Consider the following 15,599-nt stretch of genomic DNA (forward strand, 5'->3'; position numbering starts at 1 on the left):
CAGCTCCAGGTTGAGCTGTTGTTCAGCATCTTAGCTGTAGAGGGCAGTGTCACTGGCCCTCATATGTGGGATCTGAACTGGGGCTCTCTGGCTTCCCAAGCCAACTCTTAACCAACGTGCCACTCCGCCTGCCTGAGTTATACTATTTCTAAGATGGCTTCCAAGTAGAATTTCTATCAATCCATAATTTTGAAACATTTTTCTTGGCCAAAAAAAGCGATGACATTAAATCTTATTACCCAGATCTTAGTATTTACCAGATATAACTATACCTTGAAATATACTAAACAAATTAAACCAAACATATAAACAAACATGGGTTGTAGCACAGGAAAAAAGTAAACATGTGCTCTAACTACATTTTTATAGTAGTAAAGAATAGGATTTTATTATCAGAAAAACTATGTTCAAATTCTGGCTCGCCCACTTAGCTCTGTAACTCTAGGCAGATTAATTAAACCCTCTGGAACTTACTTTGTGTAAAATAGGAATAATATTATTTAACCTTTTAGAATTGCTGTGAGGTTTAAAGAATCTATATAGTACAATCAGTAAATATCTCTTTTCACTTTTCCTTCATGATTTATGCATACTGTTCCTTCTGAAGAGCATACCTTTCTCCCTCCTGTCTACCTGGCACACTCTTACTCTCCTTTACAACCCAGTTAAACGCCACTTGTCACCACTACTTTGATCCAACAATTCCACTTCTAGGGATCTATTCTAGTAAAATACTTGGACATAACACAAAGAGGCAGGTACAGTGATAATTATTGAACTTTTTATAATAGCAAAAAATTGGAAACCAAAATGTTCATCAATAGCGAACTGGATAAATAAACTGTGGTAATTCATACTATGGAATATATGCAGTGGTTAAAAGAGTTATATGTGTGGTCATGGAAAGCTTCTGAATTGTAAGGATCTCGGCCCAGACCCTAGGCCAGACAGACTTAGCCGGACAGGCTCACTTTTAAAAATCATACTTCAGCTACTCCAGCTAGACTCTAAGCAGAACTTCCCGTTAAGACAATAAAACACCTAGCTTTACAAGAAATGGGTTGCAACAGAAATATTAAAAATGTTTTGCAGAAGTAGTTTTGCCCAACTGGTTTAGACCATTTCACAGGAACTAATAGCTCTTTTTGCTTCTGTACACCTGCTTTGCTTCTACTGGGGAATAAAAGGTTAAAGAAAAACATTCCTCAGGCCTTAAAGTTCCCCCTTCCTCCCCCTTTCTCAGGCCTTGCAGTTCCCCCTTCCTCTACCTCCTTCATGCTAACATTTCAGGAGGCCTTGAAACAAACTAACTTTATCAACCCGGGTCACAATGTACTGTTAAGACAAACTGGACATAACAACACTGTTGCAACAGCGGGAGGTAGTTTTAACTAAAATAACTAAACATTCTTTTTAGTGTCTGTAATTTACTTTACGTTTAACCCCCACCTTATAAAAACCCTACCCACTGAGACCTCGGGACCGTTTTCTCCTTAGTCGGAGGGGCGATTGCTGAGCTCAGCTTAATAAAATCTTCGGAACTTTAAACTTTAATTTGACATCCAGCCTCTTTATTGATTATCTGGACCCAACAGAATACCTAAGCGAGAAAAAAATTACAGAAAAGTATACAGAACACATTATAATACATAAAATGTGATCTATAATATAGATTTATATTCTACAGAACACATATATGTAGTATTTTATGTGTACATTTGTTTATGTATAAGCATAGAAAAGTGTTTAGAAGGATTTGTACCAAACAGTATCTGGGTGGAGAGTGGGATGGGGAGCTGTATAAAAGGGGCTTAGGCTGTGCTTTATTGTTTGTCTGTTTTAATATAATCATATATTACTTGAATTTTTAAAATGAAAAGGCACTTTTTCTCTAACACTTTCTCCAACTCAGGAAGAGTCAGTTATTCTTCCCATTACAGTCTCACTAGACTGGGCTTTTTGTGATGATTGTTTACTTGTGTCTCTCTCCCCCTGCCCCCCAAAATAGTGAACTTTAGAGGCTGTATCCCCCAGGAGGTCTGGCAGATCAGGCGCTCAATAAATGATTGCTGGACAAAGGTAATACTAAACAACGAAGAATTTACATAGAAAAAAAAAAGTACATCTTAAACTACAGAGGAGGTACCAACAGTTAAAATGGAATACCTGGGCAGAGAGGGGTAGGAGTGGGGAGGACAGGGGGATGGGAGACAGTGTTATGCCGGCACCCCAGACCTGCGTCCAGAAACAACAGTTGTTGCTAAAGGAGAGGCGGCATGTAAAGCAAAGGTGCTGGAGGCTTGCTATGAGTTCTAGACCCACCGCCTCCACTAACTACCTTCGCCCTCTGTCGTCTGTTCCGCCATCTGTAAAATTAGGGGTGGTGCTTTTATATTTCTAACATGCTATATAATTCTAGGTGAATGTTCCATCAAGCCATGAGCGCTGCTCTCTAGTGGGTCACAAGTGTAACTCACAAGGCTGGGCTCGTCATTACCTCTCTCCCAGGCAGGAACTGGCCATCCGGCTTGCTTCCAGAGTTGCGAATTGACCTTTATTGCTCAGTCGAGCACCAATACCTTTGTAAATACCTTCCTACGCGATCTCCCTAGAGCAATGTTTACCACCCTTCCTGCGTCCCCCAGGGCAGCCCCAGACGCCAGTACCCCGGGATCTGCAGGAACGAATACTGTAAACGGGCGCTAAATCCCCAGGGACCGAGAGTAATGGGTCTGACTTTTAACTGCAAGTCTAAAGAAGCGATCGCCCCCAACCATGCCATCCCTTCCCTGGGGCGCCAGGTTAGGTGCTCTCCCTCTCCCCAGGGACCACCGAGCTCACCCCACAGCGCAGCGTCCGCGGACCCGAGGATCCAGCGGCGCGCACTGCCAAGCAGCAACCGTGGCAGCGGCATTGCCTGCTCGCGTCCGCCGGGATCCTGACCACTTCCTCTTCCTGCTCCTGCTCCTACTCCTCCCCCTCCACCGGCCCCCAGGCGAGCCGCGCCGGGCTCTTGAGCGCCCCCCAGCCAGGCACCGGCCGAACCGGGTAGTGCCACAAGGCGTAATCGCTGACCCAAACGTGCCCTGCTTTAAAATTTAAAATCGTGTGGAAAGAAACTAAGGGCTAGGTTTGCTTTTTTGTTGTTGTTTTTGATTATTAGTTTTTAAAGGTGAGACAAAGTTTAAAGGTATAAAGTAGAAAATGTACCTAAGATAATATTTAAAGATTTAAGGCAAATATTTTTCTCCAAGTTACTGTTTTAACAGAATTCTCATATATTGGATTAAAGCAAACGACATGGGCTCTTTCCTCAGAATTGCTCTTAAATCTAATAGCTGGTTGAACAGATGTCAGTATTAAGATAATCTCATGCTTTCATTTTTTCACCACAACTTGATGATATTTGACTATATTTTTAATAATAGCTTTGTTAGGTTAGGTCCAACTATTTTTAAAAATGTGTTAGTTTCCAAATGCCACTGTAACATTACGACAAACTTACTGGCTTAAAACAATACAAATTTATTATCTGCAGTTCTGTAGGTCAGAAGTTTCACTTGGCTAAAATTAAGGTGTCAACAAGATTGTGTTCCTTCTGAAGGCTCTAGGGGAGGATTTCTTTCCTTATCTTTTCCATCTACTAGGGGCTGCCTGCATTCCTTGGTTAGTGGTCCCCCTCCCCATCTTCAAAGCCAGCAGTTTAGCATCTTCAAATCTCTAACTTTGTCCCCTGCCTCTGTTGTCACATCCTTTTCTCTTCCTCTGATCTCCTGTCCCCCTTTTATAAGGATCTTTGTGATTACACTGGGACCACTCAGATAACCTAAGATAGAGCCACATCTCAAGATCCTTAATTTAGTCATATCTGCGAAGTCCTCTTTCCATGCTAGGTAACATCATGTTCAGGAATTAGAACATCTTTGAGGGGGAGATTATTCAGCCTACCATGTAAAATTTTTTATTACTTTGTTTTCAATTTATTCTCAACTTGGTTTCCAAGCACAGTGAAAGCTATATTAACTGTAAATTCATTCACAGTGAAAATTCTTAATTTCTAAATGAAATTATTAAAGTATGTGTCCAAGAAATAATTTCATGCACTTCTAAGTTATTGTTTCCAATAATTTAATAATTAATAAAATCACTTCAAATTCTATAGCAATAATATCACTTACATTATGTTTTTACAACTATTCGGGGTTTAACCAAAGTCTCTGTGTAATCTATTTTGTGGATTAACTTTGAAACAAGATATGCAGCATAAAACACAGGTAGTATGGCCACAGATATGGACACAATGTACTTGGCCTCATTGAATCACATTTAATTAGATTTGTGTTTTTGCAAGAGCCTGTATTGCTAAACAAGTTTTTCCCAATGGTCATGACTAATTATTTGAGAAATATTTTCTGGTGTTACTTTTTTTCTGAAAAGATGAATATGTCCTCCTATACCTAGCTCAATGTCAAACTTGGTTTATTTAGGAATCCTTAGAGCAAAAAAATAAAATAAAATAAAATAAAATATATATATATTTCATCAAAAGAAACTCAGTCTTGATCATTGCTCCTTGGACAAGTGTCTGAGTTCTTCCTTTCAAGAGAGTCAGCAAGGTTTAAAGTGGGATGAAAGGGAGAGAAACAGTTTAACTCTTCTGGGAAAGGTCTAGAAATGCTGTTGGTATGAATCATTAATTTTCAAATAACTCATTTTATTTTTGCCATAATGTAAGTGAAAGGCAATAGGAAAGGAGGGGATTATTAAGAAACTTGGGATTTTTTCCATTTCTTTCTAAGTCTACTTCAAGCCGCCAAATATTAGAAAAAAATCAAATGAAAACTTAGAAAATTAATTGCTTTTCATGCAACTGTTTTTCAGCATTTCCACTGTTAATAGTCTATCTACTGAAAATATTTGCACAAGTAAGTAAATATCAATATACACTAATAAGGGACTGATTGGGAAAAAAAGATACATCCATTCATTGGAGTCCTAAGCAATTAATCAAAAGAATGAGGCTAATGTGGAGATATGTCCAAGGTCAGGCAAAAAAAATCAAGTTGTAGAATAGAAAGTAGACTGTAATGTATTCTGACTGTGTTCTCTTTTAACAAATGGTAATCATATAAAAACATGGTACAAATGTATAGACAATTCCTGAAACTATACATAAAAAACAGCGAACAGAGGAGAGAAAATGTTACCTCTGAGTAAAGGAAATGGGAGTGTGGGAAGGAGAAAAAGATGAACTTTATACTAAACTATAATGTATTACTTTTATAACAGTGAGCTTTTAAAAATACACAAGAGGGTCGACCAAGTGGTGCATTGGTTAAGAGCTGGCTTGGGACGCCAGAGGGCCCCGGTTCGGATCCCACATATGAGGGCCAGTGACACTGCCCTCTACAGCTAAGATGCTGAANGCGACGGCGTAGGCTGCAGCTTCTGCTGCAGTGGGTTGCCATGGGCTATCGTGTGTAGCCAGCAGCCAGCGTGAGCGGCCAGCAGCCACTGTGAGCGGCTGTCTGGAAGCCGGCGACTGATCTGCCTCACCTGGGAAGAGCGCAATGATGGTGCCAACTTGGGCCAGTGAAGCAATGTCCCCCACAACTAGACTGAAGAAGAAAAGGACAGCAATTTGTCTGTTCCGCTTCCCTAATTCCCCAGAGCTGTTCCCATCCCCCAATTTCCCAATTTAAAAAAAAAATCTTAAAAATAAATAAAAATACACAAGAAAAAATTAAGAGATATATGTACAACTTATAGCTTAGCAAAATATTTCATATATTTCCAGACAGAACGATGGTAAATGAAGATGTTTAATATTATTTGAAATACATACACAGTTAGCTGATCTCAAGCAAATTTGTATTTTTATTTGATGTTTTGTCATAATGTCTTTGAGATAGCATTGAATATATACTTACTGGGTACCGTTTAAAAATGATTTCCTCCCTTTGAGGAATCCATCAAAGAGTAAATTTTACTTTCAATTAAGTTGAAAGATAAATAATTTGAAGATCATAAGAAATAAAAACTTAGTGTTAGACAATTTTCCCTAACTCATCCCAAGTTTTTAAATGGAGATTGCAGTCTTTGGAGATTTTGGTCACGTTAAGGGTACATCTACTGGAAATCAAGAAAGTTTTGGAATTTTGTAATTTCCAAGAAAAATTTAAGTATTGTATGGTGGTTTACATAATCCCTAAATTTCTTTTTATGAGGAAGAGAAGCTAAATTTTCATATTCTAATTCAGTCCCTTCTTTTTTTAATGTAAATTGAATTCCACTATATGATAATTTTTAAAACATTCTTTTCACTGCAATGCAATTTAGTATGCAAATTACTTTGATGATCTGAAGTTTGCATGTGTTCCCCACCCCACCCCCATGTTCTGCTTCAAATCTGATGTTAAAATAAATGAAAACTTTTAATTTATAAAGTAGACAATTTTGACTTCTAAATTACACAACACACTTATTCTTATTTGGGAAATATTTTCTTTTTCTCTGGGTAAAAAAAAATCCCCCTACCATAAAACATAATTATGTATCCCTATACTTAGCACATTGACTGGCAAACTTGTACTGTTATATTTGCTGAATGGTTTCCATACATACAATGTAAACATCTAGTAACCTCCTTTGCCAAATTCTCTACATGGAAATGATTTTAACTATTTCGTGAAAAATGAATTAGTTTTTAAGGAAAAATCCAGAGTTTTTTCGTTGATCTCTGGTATCTTTTGACTTGTAACCCAAAGCGCTATCCCTAATGCCACACCTGATCCCTGTTGAAGAGTTCTGACAGATGACAAGACTTGTAGAGCTTATCTATACCTAGTGTTGATATTTGCCATATCATTCAGTTATTTTCAAACCAACTACTTTTACTAAACATACGCAATGTGCAGACCACTTTAACCGATAATCGAGCTTCGAAGAGGTATAGGTGTAGATCAAGAAATGTCCTGTCTAGTAAGGAAGTGAAAACGACAGATAAGACAATAATAAGAAAAGCAAGGTAACAATATATGATGGATGTCAGCCGTGACTTTATTGTACAGAAGAGTATGACGGAGGGAAGTCGGAGGCTGTCCCAGCAGGCGCGCAGCAACAAATAGGATTTAATCCCGACTCTGAGAAGTCCAGAGCTATGCACTTCAATTGGGAATCTATTGCTATTAGTCTGATGAGTCGGGGCCTGCCGGGTTCTGCCGCCGTAGAGAACATAGGCGCGACCCGAGCCGGGCCCGCCCCATCCACGCCCCGTGCACGCCCCACTCTGGGTACGCAGCCAAGCGAGGGGCTGTCCCCAGCCTGCCCAGACGTGGGGGCGGCCACAGAGGCCCCGCCCCTGCCGGCCGGGACAGCCGCGCAGGCGCAGTCTCGTGTGGTTGTAGACGCGGAGGCAAGGCCCGCCGGGGTGAGTCGGGTGTATGGCAATGGGGTCACCGCGGCGATGGGGTCGCTGCAGTTTCTCGATCTTTATTTTCACGACCCCGACCCCTGGTGGCGTGACGGGCCTGGGAGAGAGGCCCCTACGCGCCCTCGTCTTCCCGATACTTGGGAGCACCAGGCAGTCACGTAGGGCCGCGTGAGCGCGGCGGGGCCAGCCCCGCGTTCGGGCGGCGGCGGGAGGAGCCGGGGGCGTAGGGGCGGGAGAGGGGCCTGCAGGGAGGAGCCCGAGTCCCCGCCTCACCTTGACCGCGGGCCCGGCACCTTTCCGGCCTTGATTCAGCGCTCTCCTCACTACGCATTTCCTCTTCAGAAACTTGGGGTGTTTTTTTTTTTAGTGACCTGAGCAAGCGTGACTACCCAAGGGTTTTTGGCAGCCTCGTGCAGTGTTAGAAGCCCTGGAGAACGGACTCCCTGGGTCCAGATCCCCCATCCACCAATTCACTGGCTCCGAAACCTCTGCACCGCACTTAACGTAACCTCTGTGTGTCCCAGTTTCATCAAGTGTAAAGTGGGGAAAATAATAGTAACCGATCTCATAAGGTGGTTGTGGGGATTAAATGGGGTTAGTATCATTGAAGTGTAGAACCGAGCGTGATGCGCACAGTAAAAGTGAGTGCTGTTCATCTTTTTTGAGCCTGGTATCTACACGGAGAGTTGGGTCCCAATCTACCCCCCTCTTCACCCCAACCGCTGAAAATAATTGGCCAAGAATAGGGGGGAAAATTGTTTTTTGAGACTGTGGGCTTTTTCTCCCACATAACTTGTTTTTTAAAAATTAAACATTTCTAAACAACTTAGTTGTACATCCTACGTTAAAAGAAAAGACATGTTAGAGTAATGCTGAAGTTGAAAACTGAAAACTGGTTGGGAAACCACTGGAGAAAAATGGCCAGAATGTATTTGTGCTGAAGAGTTATCTTTAGAAAGGCCTGCTTGCAAAGTTAGCCCTTGTTTGGCATCTGGGCACAATATAGTTTATGCTGTACAATATGATTTGTGCTGAGGTTACCAGCCCCCATAAAAATCCTGGGTATGCGAGCCTGTAATGGGCTTCCCTGAGCAGAAACATTGCAGAGATGTTGGATTTGACCTCTTCTGGGATGGGGAGAACAGAACATAAGGAAGCTGCAGATGGATTCATCCAGACTTCACCTGTGCTTTTTCCCATTATGATCAGGCCGTGTGTCCATACTATTGCACATTGCTGTAATAAATGTTAGCTGTGAGTACAACTATATGCTGTGTTTTGTGAGTTCTTCTAGTGAATCTTGGAACTCCCCAGACACTATTGATAGAAAGTATTTGAAGCTCTAATAATTGAACTTGTCTCTTTTTGGTTTAGAGGGGAATTGAAAAAGAAAGCTATACAGATAAGTGATTGTTAAACTGTGGATTACTATCCAAAATGATTCTGTATGTTTAGACATATTGTATATGTCAGAAAAATCACTGGAAATTGCCAAGTTAAGTTTCAGTTAGCATTTTTTGAAAAAAGGCACAGGTCTTGTACAGATTCCAGGTCAAATACCAGGTTCTTTTTTTTTTTTTTTTTTATTCTGCCAGCATTATCTATATGTTAATGTTCATATATCAGGAGTTTATCTGTAATTGGGGAAAAAAGACATGGCTAGTTTCTCATGGGCCATTTTTCCTGGCTTCTGTGGTTATGTCTATATCTTCTCAGGATATCAAGTTAAAATAGTTGGAGGTACATTTGTAAGTTTGGAGGTGGAAAGATCATATTTGCCATCTGATAATGTCTCTTTCCTCAGTAAAGTAAGAGACTAGATTTTATTTTGAGGAATAGGGATATGGAGGAGTTGGATGTTTGGCTGAGTGAAAAAGGTTTTTCAAATTGCTGTGTGACGACTAGGTAAGTAAGTTGACCAGAAGGTGTAATAGATAACAAGATGTCCTGATCCATTTGAGATTGTGGTTATGAATTTAGTGGACCTAATTTGCTTTCTTATGAGACTTTCTTTAACCTATTTGGATACAGATATGGAGAAAGTGGTTAATTGGCTTTATCTAGGATTGGGGTTTTCCTAAAGGGTTGATGAGGTAGTCATTCAAGCTGTGCACACGTATTCTGTTCCTCCTGGGTACATGATAAAATTGCACTCTTTGTATTTGTAAACACCCCCTCCCCCGACCCACCCCGCATATCTACTTGAAGTTAGATGTGACCATATGTCTTGTTTTGGCCAATAAAATATGAGCAGACGTGACGTCACGTGTGTCACTTCCAAGTGAAACTTCAAGAATCAGCACTCCATGAAATCATGGCAATGATGCTTTAGAAGACAGTGGTACCATGGAAAGTCTGAAGTTGTATTCATGACATGATAGTTACATTCTAAATATTAATTCTTATGTGGACTCATTTCCAGAAAACTTTGGTGATGATTCTTGTGATAAAAGGTGGTTAAAGTAGCATTATTGTGTAATGCTTATATACCGTAGAGTTTTTAATAGACAGTAAATCAGTTTCCCCTGAGGGCCGTTATTAACAATGTACTTCCTTATGTTTAGTTTCATGATTGTAATGGGTGCTGCAAATGCATTTGCACATTGCAGTAGGATATGAAGAGATGAATTGTTAAAAACCATAGCAAAAAGAAATGTAAACTTGGTTAAAATGCTTTCACTCTTTGTATTTTAATATTTTTATTCCTTAAATGTAAAATGACTACCTAATTTTTTGATGTAAACTCATTAAATTCAAACAGAAAAAAAAAAAATAAAGAATCAGCACTACACTTGCCATGCCCCGTTCTCCCTGCCCTTCTGCAGTGATCCTGGAAACACTTGTTGAGATGCAGCCTCTTGTTATCCTGGACACTAAAGGAGTATAGGAGTGGCTGATCAAATAATCTGGAAGAACTTGAAGTTGTGATCAGAGAATGGAATACTTGAATTAGTGATTTTGCAAGGTGGAACTGTAGGGGTAAGTGGATGACGAAGTTTGAGGCAGAAGGCAGTCAGAAATGAAGTGGTCAAGGAACTCAGAGGCCTTGTGTATCTCTGTGACCCTTAAGGCCTTAATTTGACGCAGCTCAGTTCAATAGTCTATGACCCTTGGACTTAAAAAAATGGCTCTTAAAGTGGTAAACGCAAAAGCTCCCTTATGTGGAACATGGTATGACTAAATCAAGATTCAGAATTTATTACTGAATTGAAGAGTCTTCCGCCTTGATCAATAAAAGCAAATAAACAAATAACCATGAAAATTACCATGTAGCCATGGAGCCGGGTGATATTAGATAGGGTTTAGGCTAAGCTCTTTAACAGAGACTCTAAAATGTAGTAGTTTAAAAAATGCTTAACTTGTATCTCAAATTTTGAGAATTAACTGAGTTTTTAAGAAATGTAAGAGAGAGGTAAGTAACACCATGAAAAAAACAGTCAAATTCAGTGTGGGACATTATACAACCTTGCTACTGAAATTGTCTGTGGACCCCCAGCAATGGCTCCCCATTGGGAACTTGTTTGGCAGAATTGCAGGTCTTGTGCCAGATGTATTGAGTCAAAACCCACATTTTAACAAGATCTCCAAGGCGACTCATATGGGTTGCCCTGATCTCTTCAAAAAGCTAGTGTTTTAGGAAAGTTAACTCTCCATCTTTTATGGGAGGGACAGTTATAGATTAAACGATACTAAAGTGACAACCATTACAAAGTACAAACCTTGATTGAATCCTTATTTAAAAAACCATAGAGAAGACACTTTTGGGTCAGCTGGAGAAATCAGTATATGATGGGATATGAGATAATATTAGGGAGTTGTTCATTTTCTTAGATGTGATAATGATATCTTTATTCTTAAGAGATACATGTTCTGCAACTTTCAAATAGTTGAGCAAAAACATACATATATATGCACATTAATATTTAGAACAAATGTGGCAAAATGTTGTAGATGTGGATCTTCATTATACTGTTCTTTTAACTTTTGTGAAGTTTAAAATTTTTCATAATTTGTAATTAGAAAAATATGGCAGTAGCTTAAAAAGATAGAAATGTATTTCTCAGTAGTCCAGCACTCGGTCATACAGTGTACGTAGGGTGGCTCTACTGTGCTTGGCACATGGTTTCCATCCCTGGGACATTGTGGCTTTTTTAGCTCCTACTATTGGGTTGTCAGAAAAATCATTACGTATTTTTTCTATGTTTTTCGTTGCAAAAATGCATCGTGACTTTTCTGACAACCCAGTGTTTCCTAGCTAGTGGAACAGGAGAAGGGATAAGGGGGGGCACATAACCCAGAAGCAACACGTATTCAGTTGGTCAAAACTTTAGTTTTTTCATTCACCTGTCTGCATATGCCTAGGTAGTCGTTGGTAAAACTCAAATGTAATGTGCCATTTGTATATTGGTTTAATAAAGATTTCTTTGGTTTCAGTTGCCTTTCTGCTCTTCTTCCTCTGTTGACTTAGTAGACCAATTAAAGTTGAAGTCATTTCAATTTTAATGTGCATTAAGTGAAGTACATAAAATTTTGATTTTGAGGATTAAAGTGTATTCATTTTTATCCCCTACCTTTCAGTAAATAACAGATGCGGGTGAAAGAGCCATCCAAAGCTTTACCCGAGAAAGCCAAAAGAAGTAAAAGGCCTGCTATATCTCATGATGAAGACTCTTCAGATGACATTGCTGGTAAGTTGTGATATCTGGCATCCTAAATATGTGTTGCAGAAAGGAAATTGTATGTTTTTAATTAATAAATCCTTTGCTCTTTTTACCATTTTCTGGATGAATTTTAAAATTAGCTTGACTAATTCTAAAATATCCTGTTGGTGTTTTTATTGAGATTTTGTTTAGTTTATAAAGTAACTTAGAATTGGCTTCTTTTTTTGTTGTTCTGTTTCTCATGGCTTGTTAAAACCAAGCTCTTCAAGCCACTAAGGTTGGCAGATGACCCTGGGGAGCTGCTGGCTTCAGGGCTTGCTTTGGCCTGGGAGGATTTTCTTTACTGTTTTACTAATTCAGCTATCCATTTAAAAAGATGTTTCAAATTTATTTCCATTTTTATGTGATTTAACTTGGATAGTGTTTCAGGATAGCTAGATTGCTGTGTTAAAGGAAGTCTTTTTATCTTTAAATATTTGTTCTCTCTGTTAATAGGGTTTTCTTCAGGGATTCTGATTATTCTTTTTTTTTTCTTTCTTTTTTTTCTTTTTTTCTGATTATTCTTATGTTAACTCTCTTTTGCCTACCTTCCATAGTTATTTTTTCTCAAATCCTGTAAAACTCCTATTCCCTTTTCATTTTCCTTGCTGTTTTCATTTGTATCCTTTGCTGTGTTTTCAGCATTGTCTGTGTCGCCTTCATTTTTGTGTTTTCTTTTTTCTTCCACTTCTTTCCTGAACTCTGCCCGTCATTTCCTATTGTTTTGCCACCTTTGCTAGAGTGTTTGCTTCTGTTTTGTGTTTTTATTTTATGACAGAGATTGCTCTGCCATGATTTTCCTTCTCCTTCCTTCTTTTCTTTTTCTTATGTTATCTTCGCATAGAATTTGCTGCTTTGGTTTTTCTTTGATTACCCATTTGTTGAAGGAGGGTTGCTATTCTTGGACCAGTAAATTTTAGAGCTTTTATGTAGGAAGGAGGGCCAGCACTCTGTTGAGACCTAACTGGAATTTTGAGTTTGCGCTCATTTAACCTTTACTTCTTTCCAACCAACAGGGTTATGCAGCCCTGAGTTTTTTCAGTGTCCAAAGTATCCCTTATCCCTAACTGCCAGAGACAAGACTGTTTCCTGCAGATATGGCTGCTTTTTTGTTTTTCAGCGAATGAGAAATTCCCTTTTGTCTCTACTCAAAACGAAATTGGCTGTCAGGGAGCCCTGCCACCGTGGTTGCAGCACAGAGATCTAGGTTTTGTTCCATCTGTGAAGCTTACGTCGTTCCCTCTGAAATCAATAGCTGCAGCATCCTCTCTGCTTCCTTCTCTGTGCACTCCTGTCTGATCTCTGCTGCTCTGATGTGGGAGCCCTCCCGCTTTATTTGTGACTTGGCTATTCAGCTGTCTCCTGCTTTCTCTGAAAACGAACTTAGTGTATTTATTTCATGTTCTTTTTGCCCTTAAATAAAGGAGAAAGGGGAAATATTGATTTTATGCCACCATTTGCTAACTGGTAGAACTCCTGGAAAACTTATTAATATTAAAGTGGAAAACATGGAGATTTGGATTACTGTTTTTTATTTGTTCATGTGAAACAACTGTAGTCTTTAATGTATTTTCTATTTTTATTCAAGAATCTCTAGAGGACCCTCTTGTCAAATGAAATTATATGATTAACCAAATTATAGAAAACTAAGGAAATTTGCTTATTAACACAGAAGGAAATTTTTTATATTTTCACTCCACAAAAGATAGTTCCATTTTAAATACTGGTTAGCTCTTGTAGGAAAACTTCAAACTTTTAAATTTACTTATAGAAAGTATATATGGTTGAGACATTTAAAAGCTAATAGATTTAATTCAGGGGCCTGGAACCTATTTAAAGTAATTCAACTGAATAAACTTTAAAGATCTTACTGATTTTGTTTAATGATTCATGAATTGGGTAGCATCCCATTTAGCAGTTTTAGAAAGGAGATCCAAGGAGCTGTTGAAAATGAAAGTCTTTTATAGACAGAAGGGAACCGGACAAGGAAGTTACACTGGCAAAAAGCAGATCTGTTGTGGCAAGGTCACCTTCCTTTAGGGGATACTAGTGGTCCTAGCAGATTATTTTACTAGTGTTGACCAGGTAATTCCAGATTGACTGTTTGAAGATTCCATTCCAGGGAGAGGCTGAAACTGTAATTAAGTTAGGTATTAAGTCTCAGTTTGGTGACATAGGGCTTAACATAAATGACTCCATTTTGGTCCTGTTGTCTCTTTTTTAAAAAGTACGCCTTTTTATCTTCAATTTATTAACAATTTCAGTTTTATAAATCTGAATTATAGAATCAGAGAATGGTTAAGTTGTACCCTGCTCACATCCCACCCCAAAGATGATATAGAAGGTGTGTGGAATGATTTTCCCCTTAGAATTTTGAAATATAAAAACTCAAACAAAACAATGACATGTGGTAAACCATTTCTAGGTCTTGAACTTATGTGGTCATTTATCAGTCTTCCCCGAACATCCCTTTCTTTAATGACATGTGTCTTTGTTTTTCAAACATAGGACTTCAGAGTTACTCCTTTTATATCTATTCTTATAATTTGGTCTTGGTGTAAAATTAGAAGTTTTGAATCTTTTTATCAGATTTACATATTATTTTTGTTAAAATTATATTTTGTTATAAATAACTTGTTAGGAATCATATTCTTAGCCTTCAGGATGAAATGGAGGTAATGCTTGGCCTCTCTCTAGTTAACTAGTAGGTGAAAAGGAATGCTTTGCATTTAGAAAGGTAAGTGAAGAAAGTTGAAATGTACATACTCCTGTTTCCCTCTTCAAGTTACTCAGTCCCTTTGTTGTTTGATTTTGGCAGGCAGTTGTAGGTTTGGTGTTTGGGATATTGGAGGTGAAGAAATTGAAATGTTCAGGTATTTGGGAGAAATGAAAGTGTGCTCTTGGGAGAAGAATATGGTTATTTGAAGAATTAAAAACATTTGTCTCCACACAGTGCACAGGGTGGGACTGTTATAAAGGACAGTTAAGGACCATACAAAATCATTTGTTATTTGGGAATATTCATGAAGGAGAATTCTGAGAATTCTTATTCCTATAAATTAAGTCATTCTTTGTTCCTGCTTTTCCTTTCTCCCAATGATGATGAAAATACTATCATAGCAGAGATAGTCTATGTGAAAAGATTTTACGTGTGTATCTTAATGGAAAGAAAATAACATTCAAAATGCTTGATACATAGTAGTTGCTCAATAAGTAATCTCCTTTATTTTATTTATTAAACTTTTATTTTTCACCTAATTTTAGATTCACAGGAAGGTGCAGAGAAATATACAAGGTCTCATCACCCATCTCCTGACCTCTCCTGATTTAACGTGTTGTATTTCTGTAGTACAATATCAAAATCAGAACCTGACATCAATACAACCCTTAGCGCTTATTCAGATTTCACCAGATATACATGCACTGTGTGTGTGTGTGTGTGTGTGTGTGTGTGTGTGTGTGTGTGT

At 38.6% G+C, this 15,599-nt stretch overlaps 2 protein-coding genes across 2 annotated transcripts in view; one reads left to right on the forward strand and one right to left on the reverse strand.

Moving 5' to 3' along the window:
* Positions 1–2,959, reverse strand: part of LOC109383311 (thiosulfate sulfurtransferase like domain containing 3) — a 10,992-nt gene extending 8,033 nt beyond the window's left edge. The window contains exon 1 of the mRNA XM_019643629.1: positions 2,842–2,959. Within this exon, the coding sequence (XP_019499174.1) occupies positions 2,842–2,914 (73 nt within the window). The 5' untranslated portion in view covers positions 2,915–2,959. The remainder of the gene's footprint in view (positions 1–2,841) is intronic.
* Positions 2,960–7,337: 4,378 nt separating this feature from the next.
* The window catches only part of USP45 (ubiquitin specific peptidase 45), a 72,902-nt gene continuing 64,640 nt past the window's right edge, over positions 7,338–15,599 (forward strand). The window contains exons 1-2 of the mRNA XM_019643640.1: positions 7,338–7,429; positions 12,011–12,120. Coding sequence (XP_019499185.1) covers positions 12,021–12,120 — 100 coding nt within the window. The 5' untranslated portion in view covers positions 7,338–7,429; positions 12,011–12,020. The remainder of the gene's footprint in view (positions 7,430–12,010; positions 12,121–15,599) is intronic.

This window comes from Hipposideros armiger, unplaced genomic scaffold, assembly GCF_001890085.2.
Source record: "Hipposideros armiger isolate ML-2016 unplaced genomic scaffold, ASM189008v1 scaffold_81, whole genome shotgun sequence".
Lineage (NCBI taxonomy): Eukaryota > Metazoa > Chordata > Mammalia > Chiroptera > Hipposideridae > Hipposideros > Hipposideros armiger.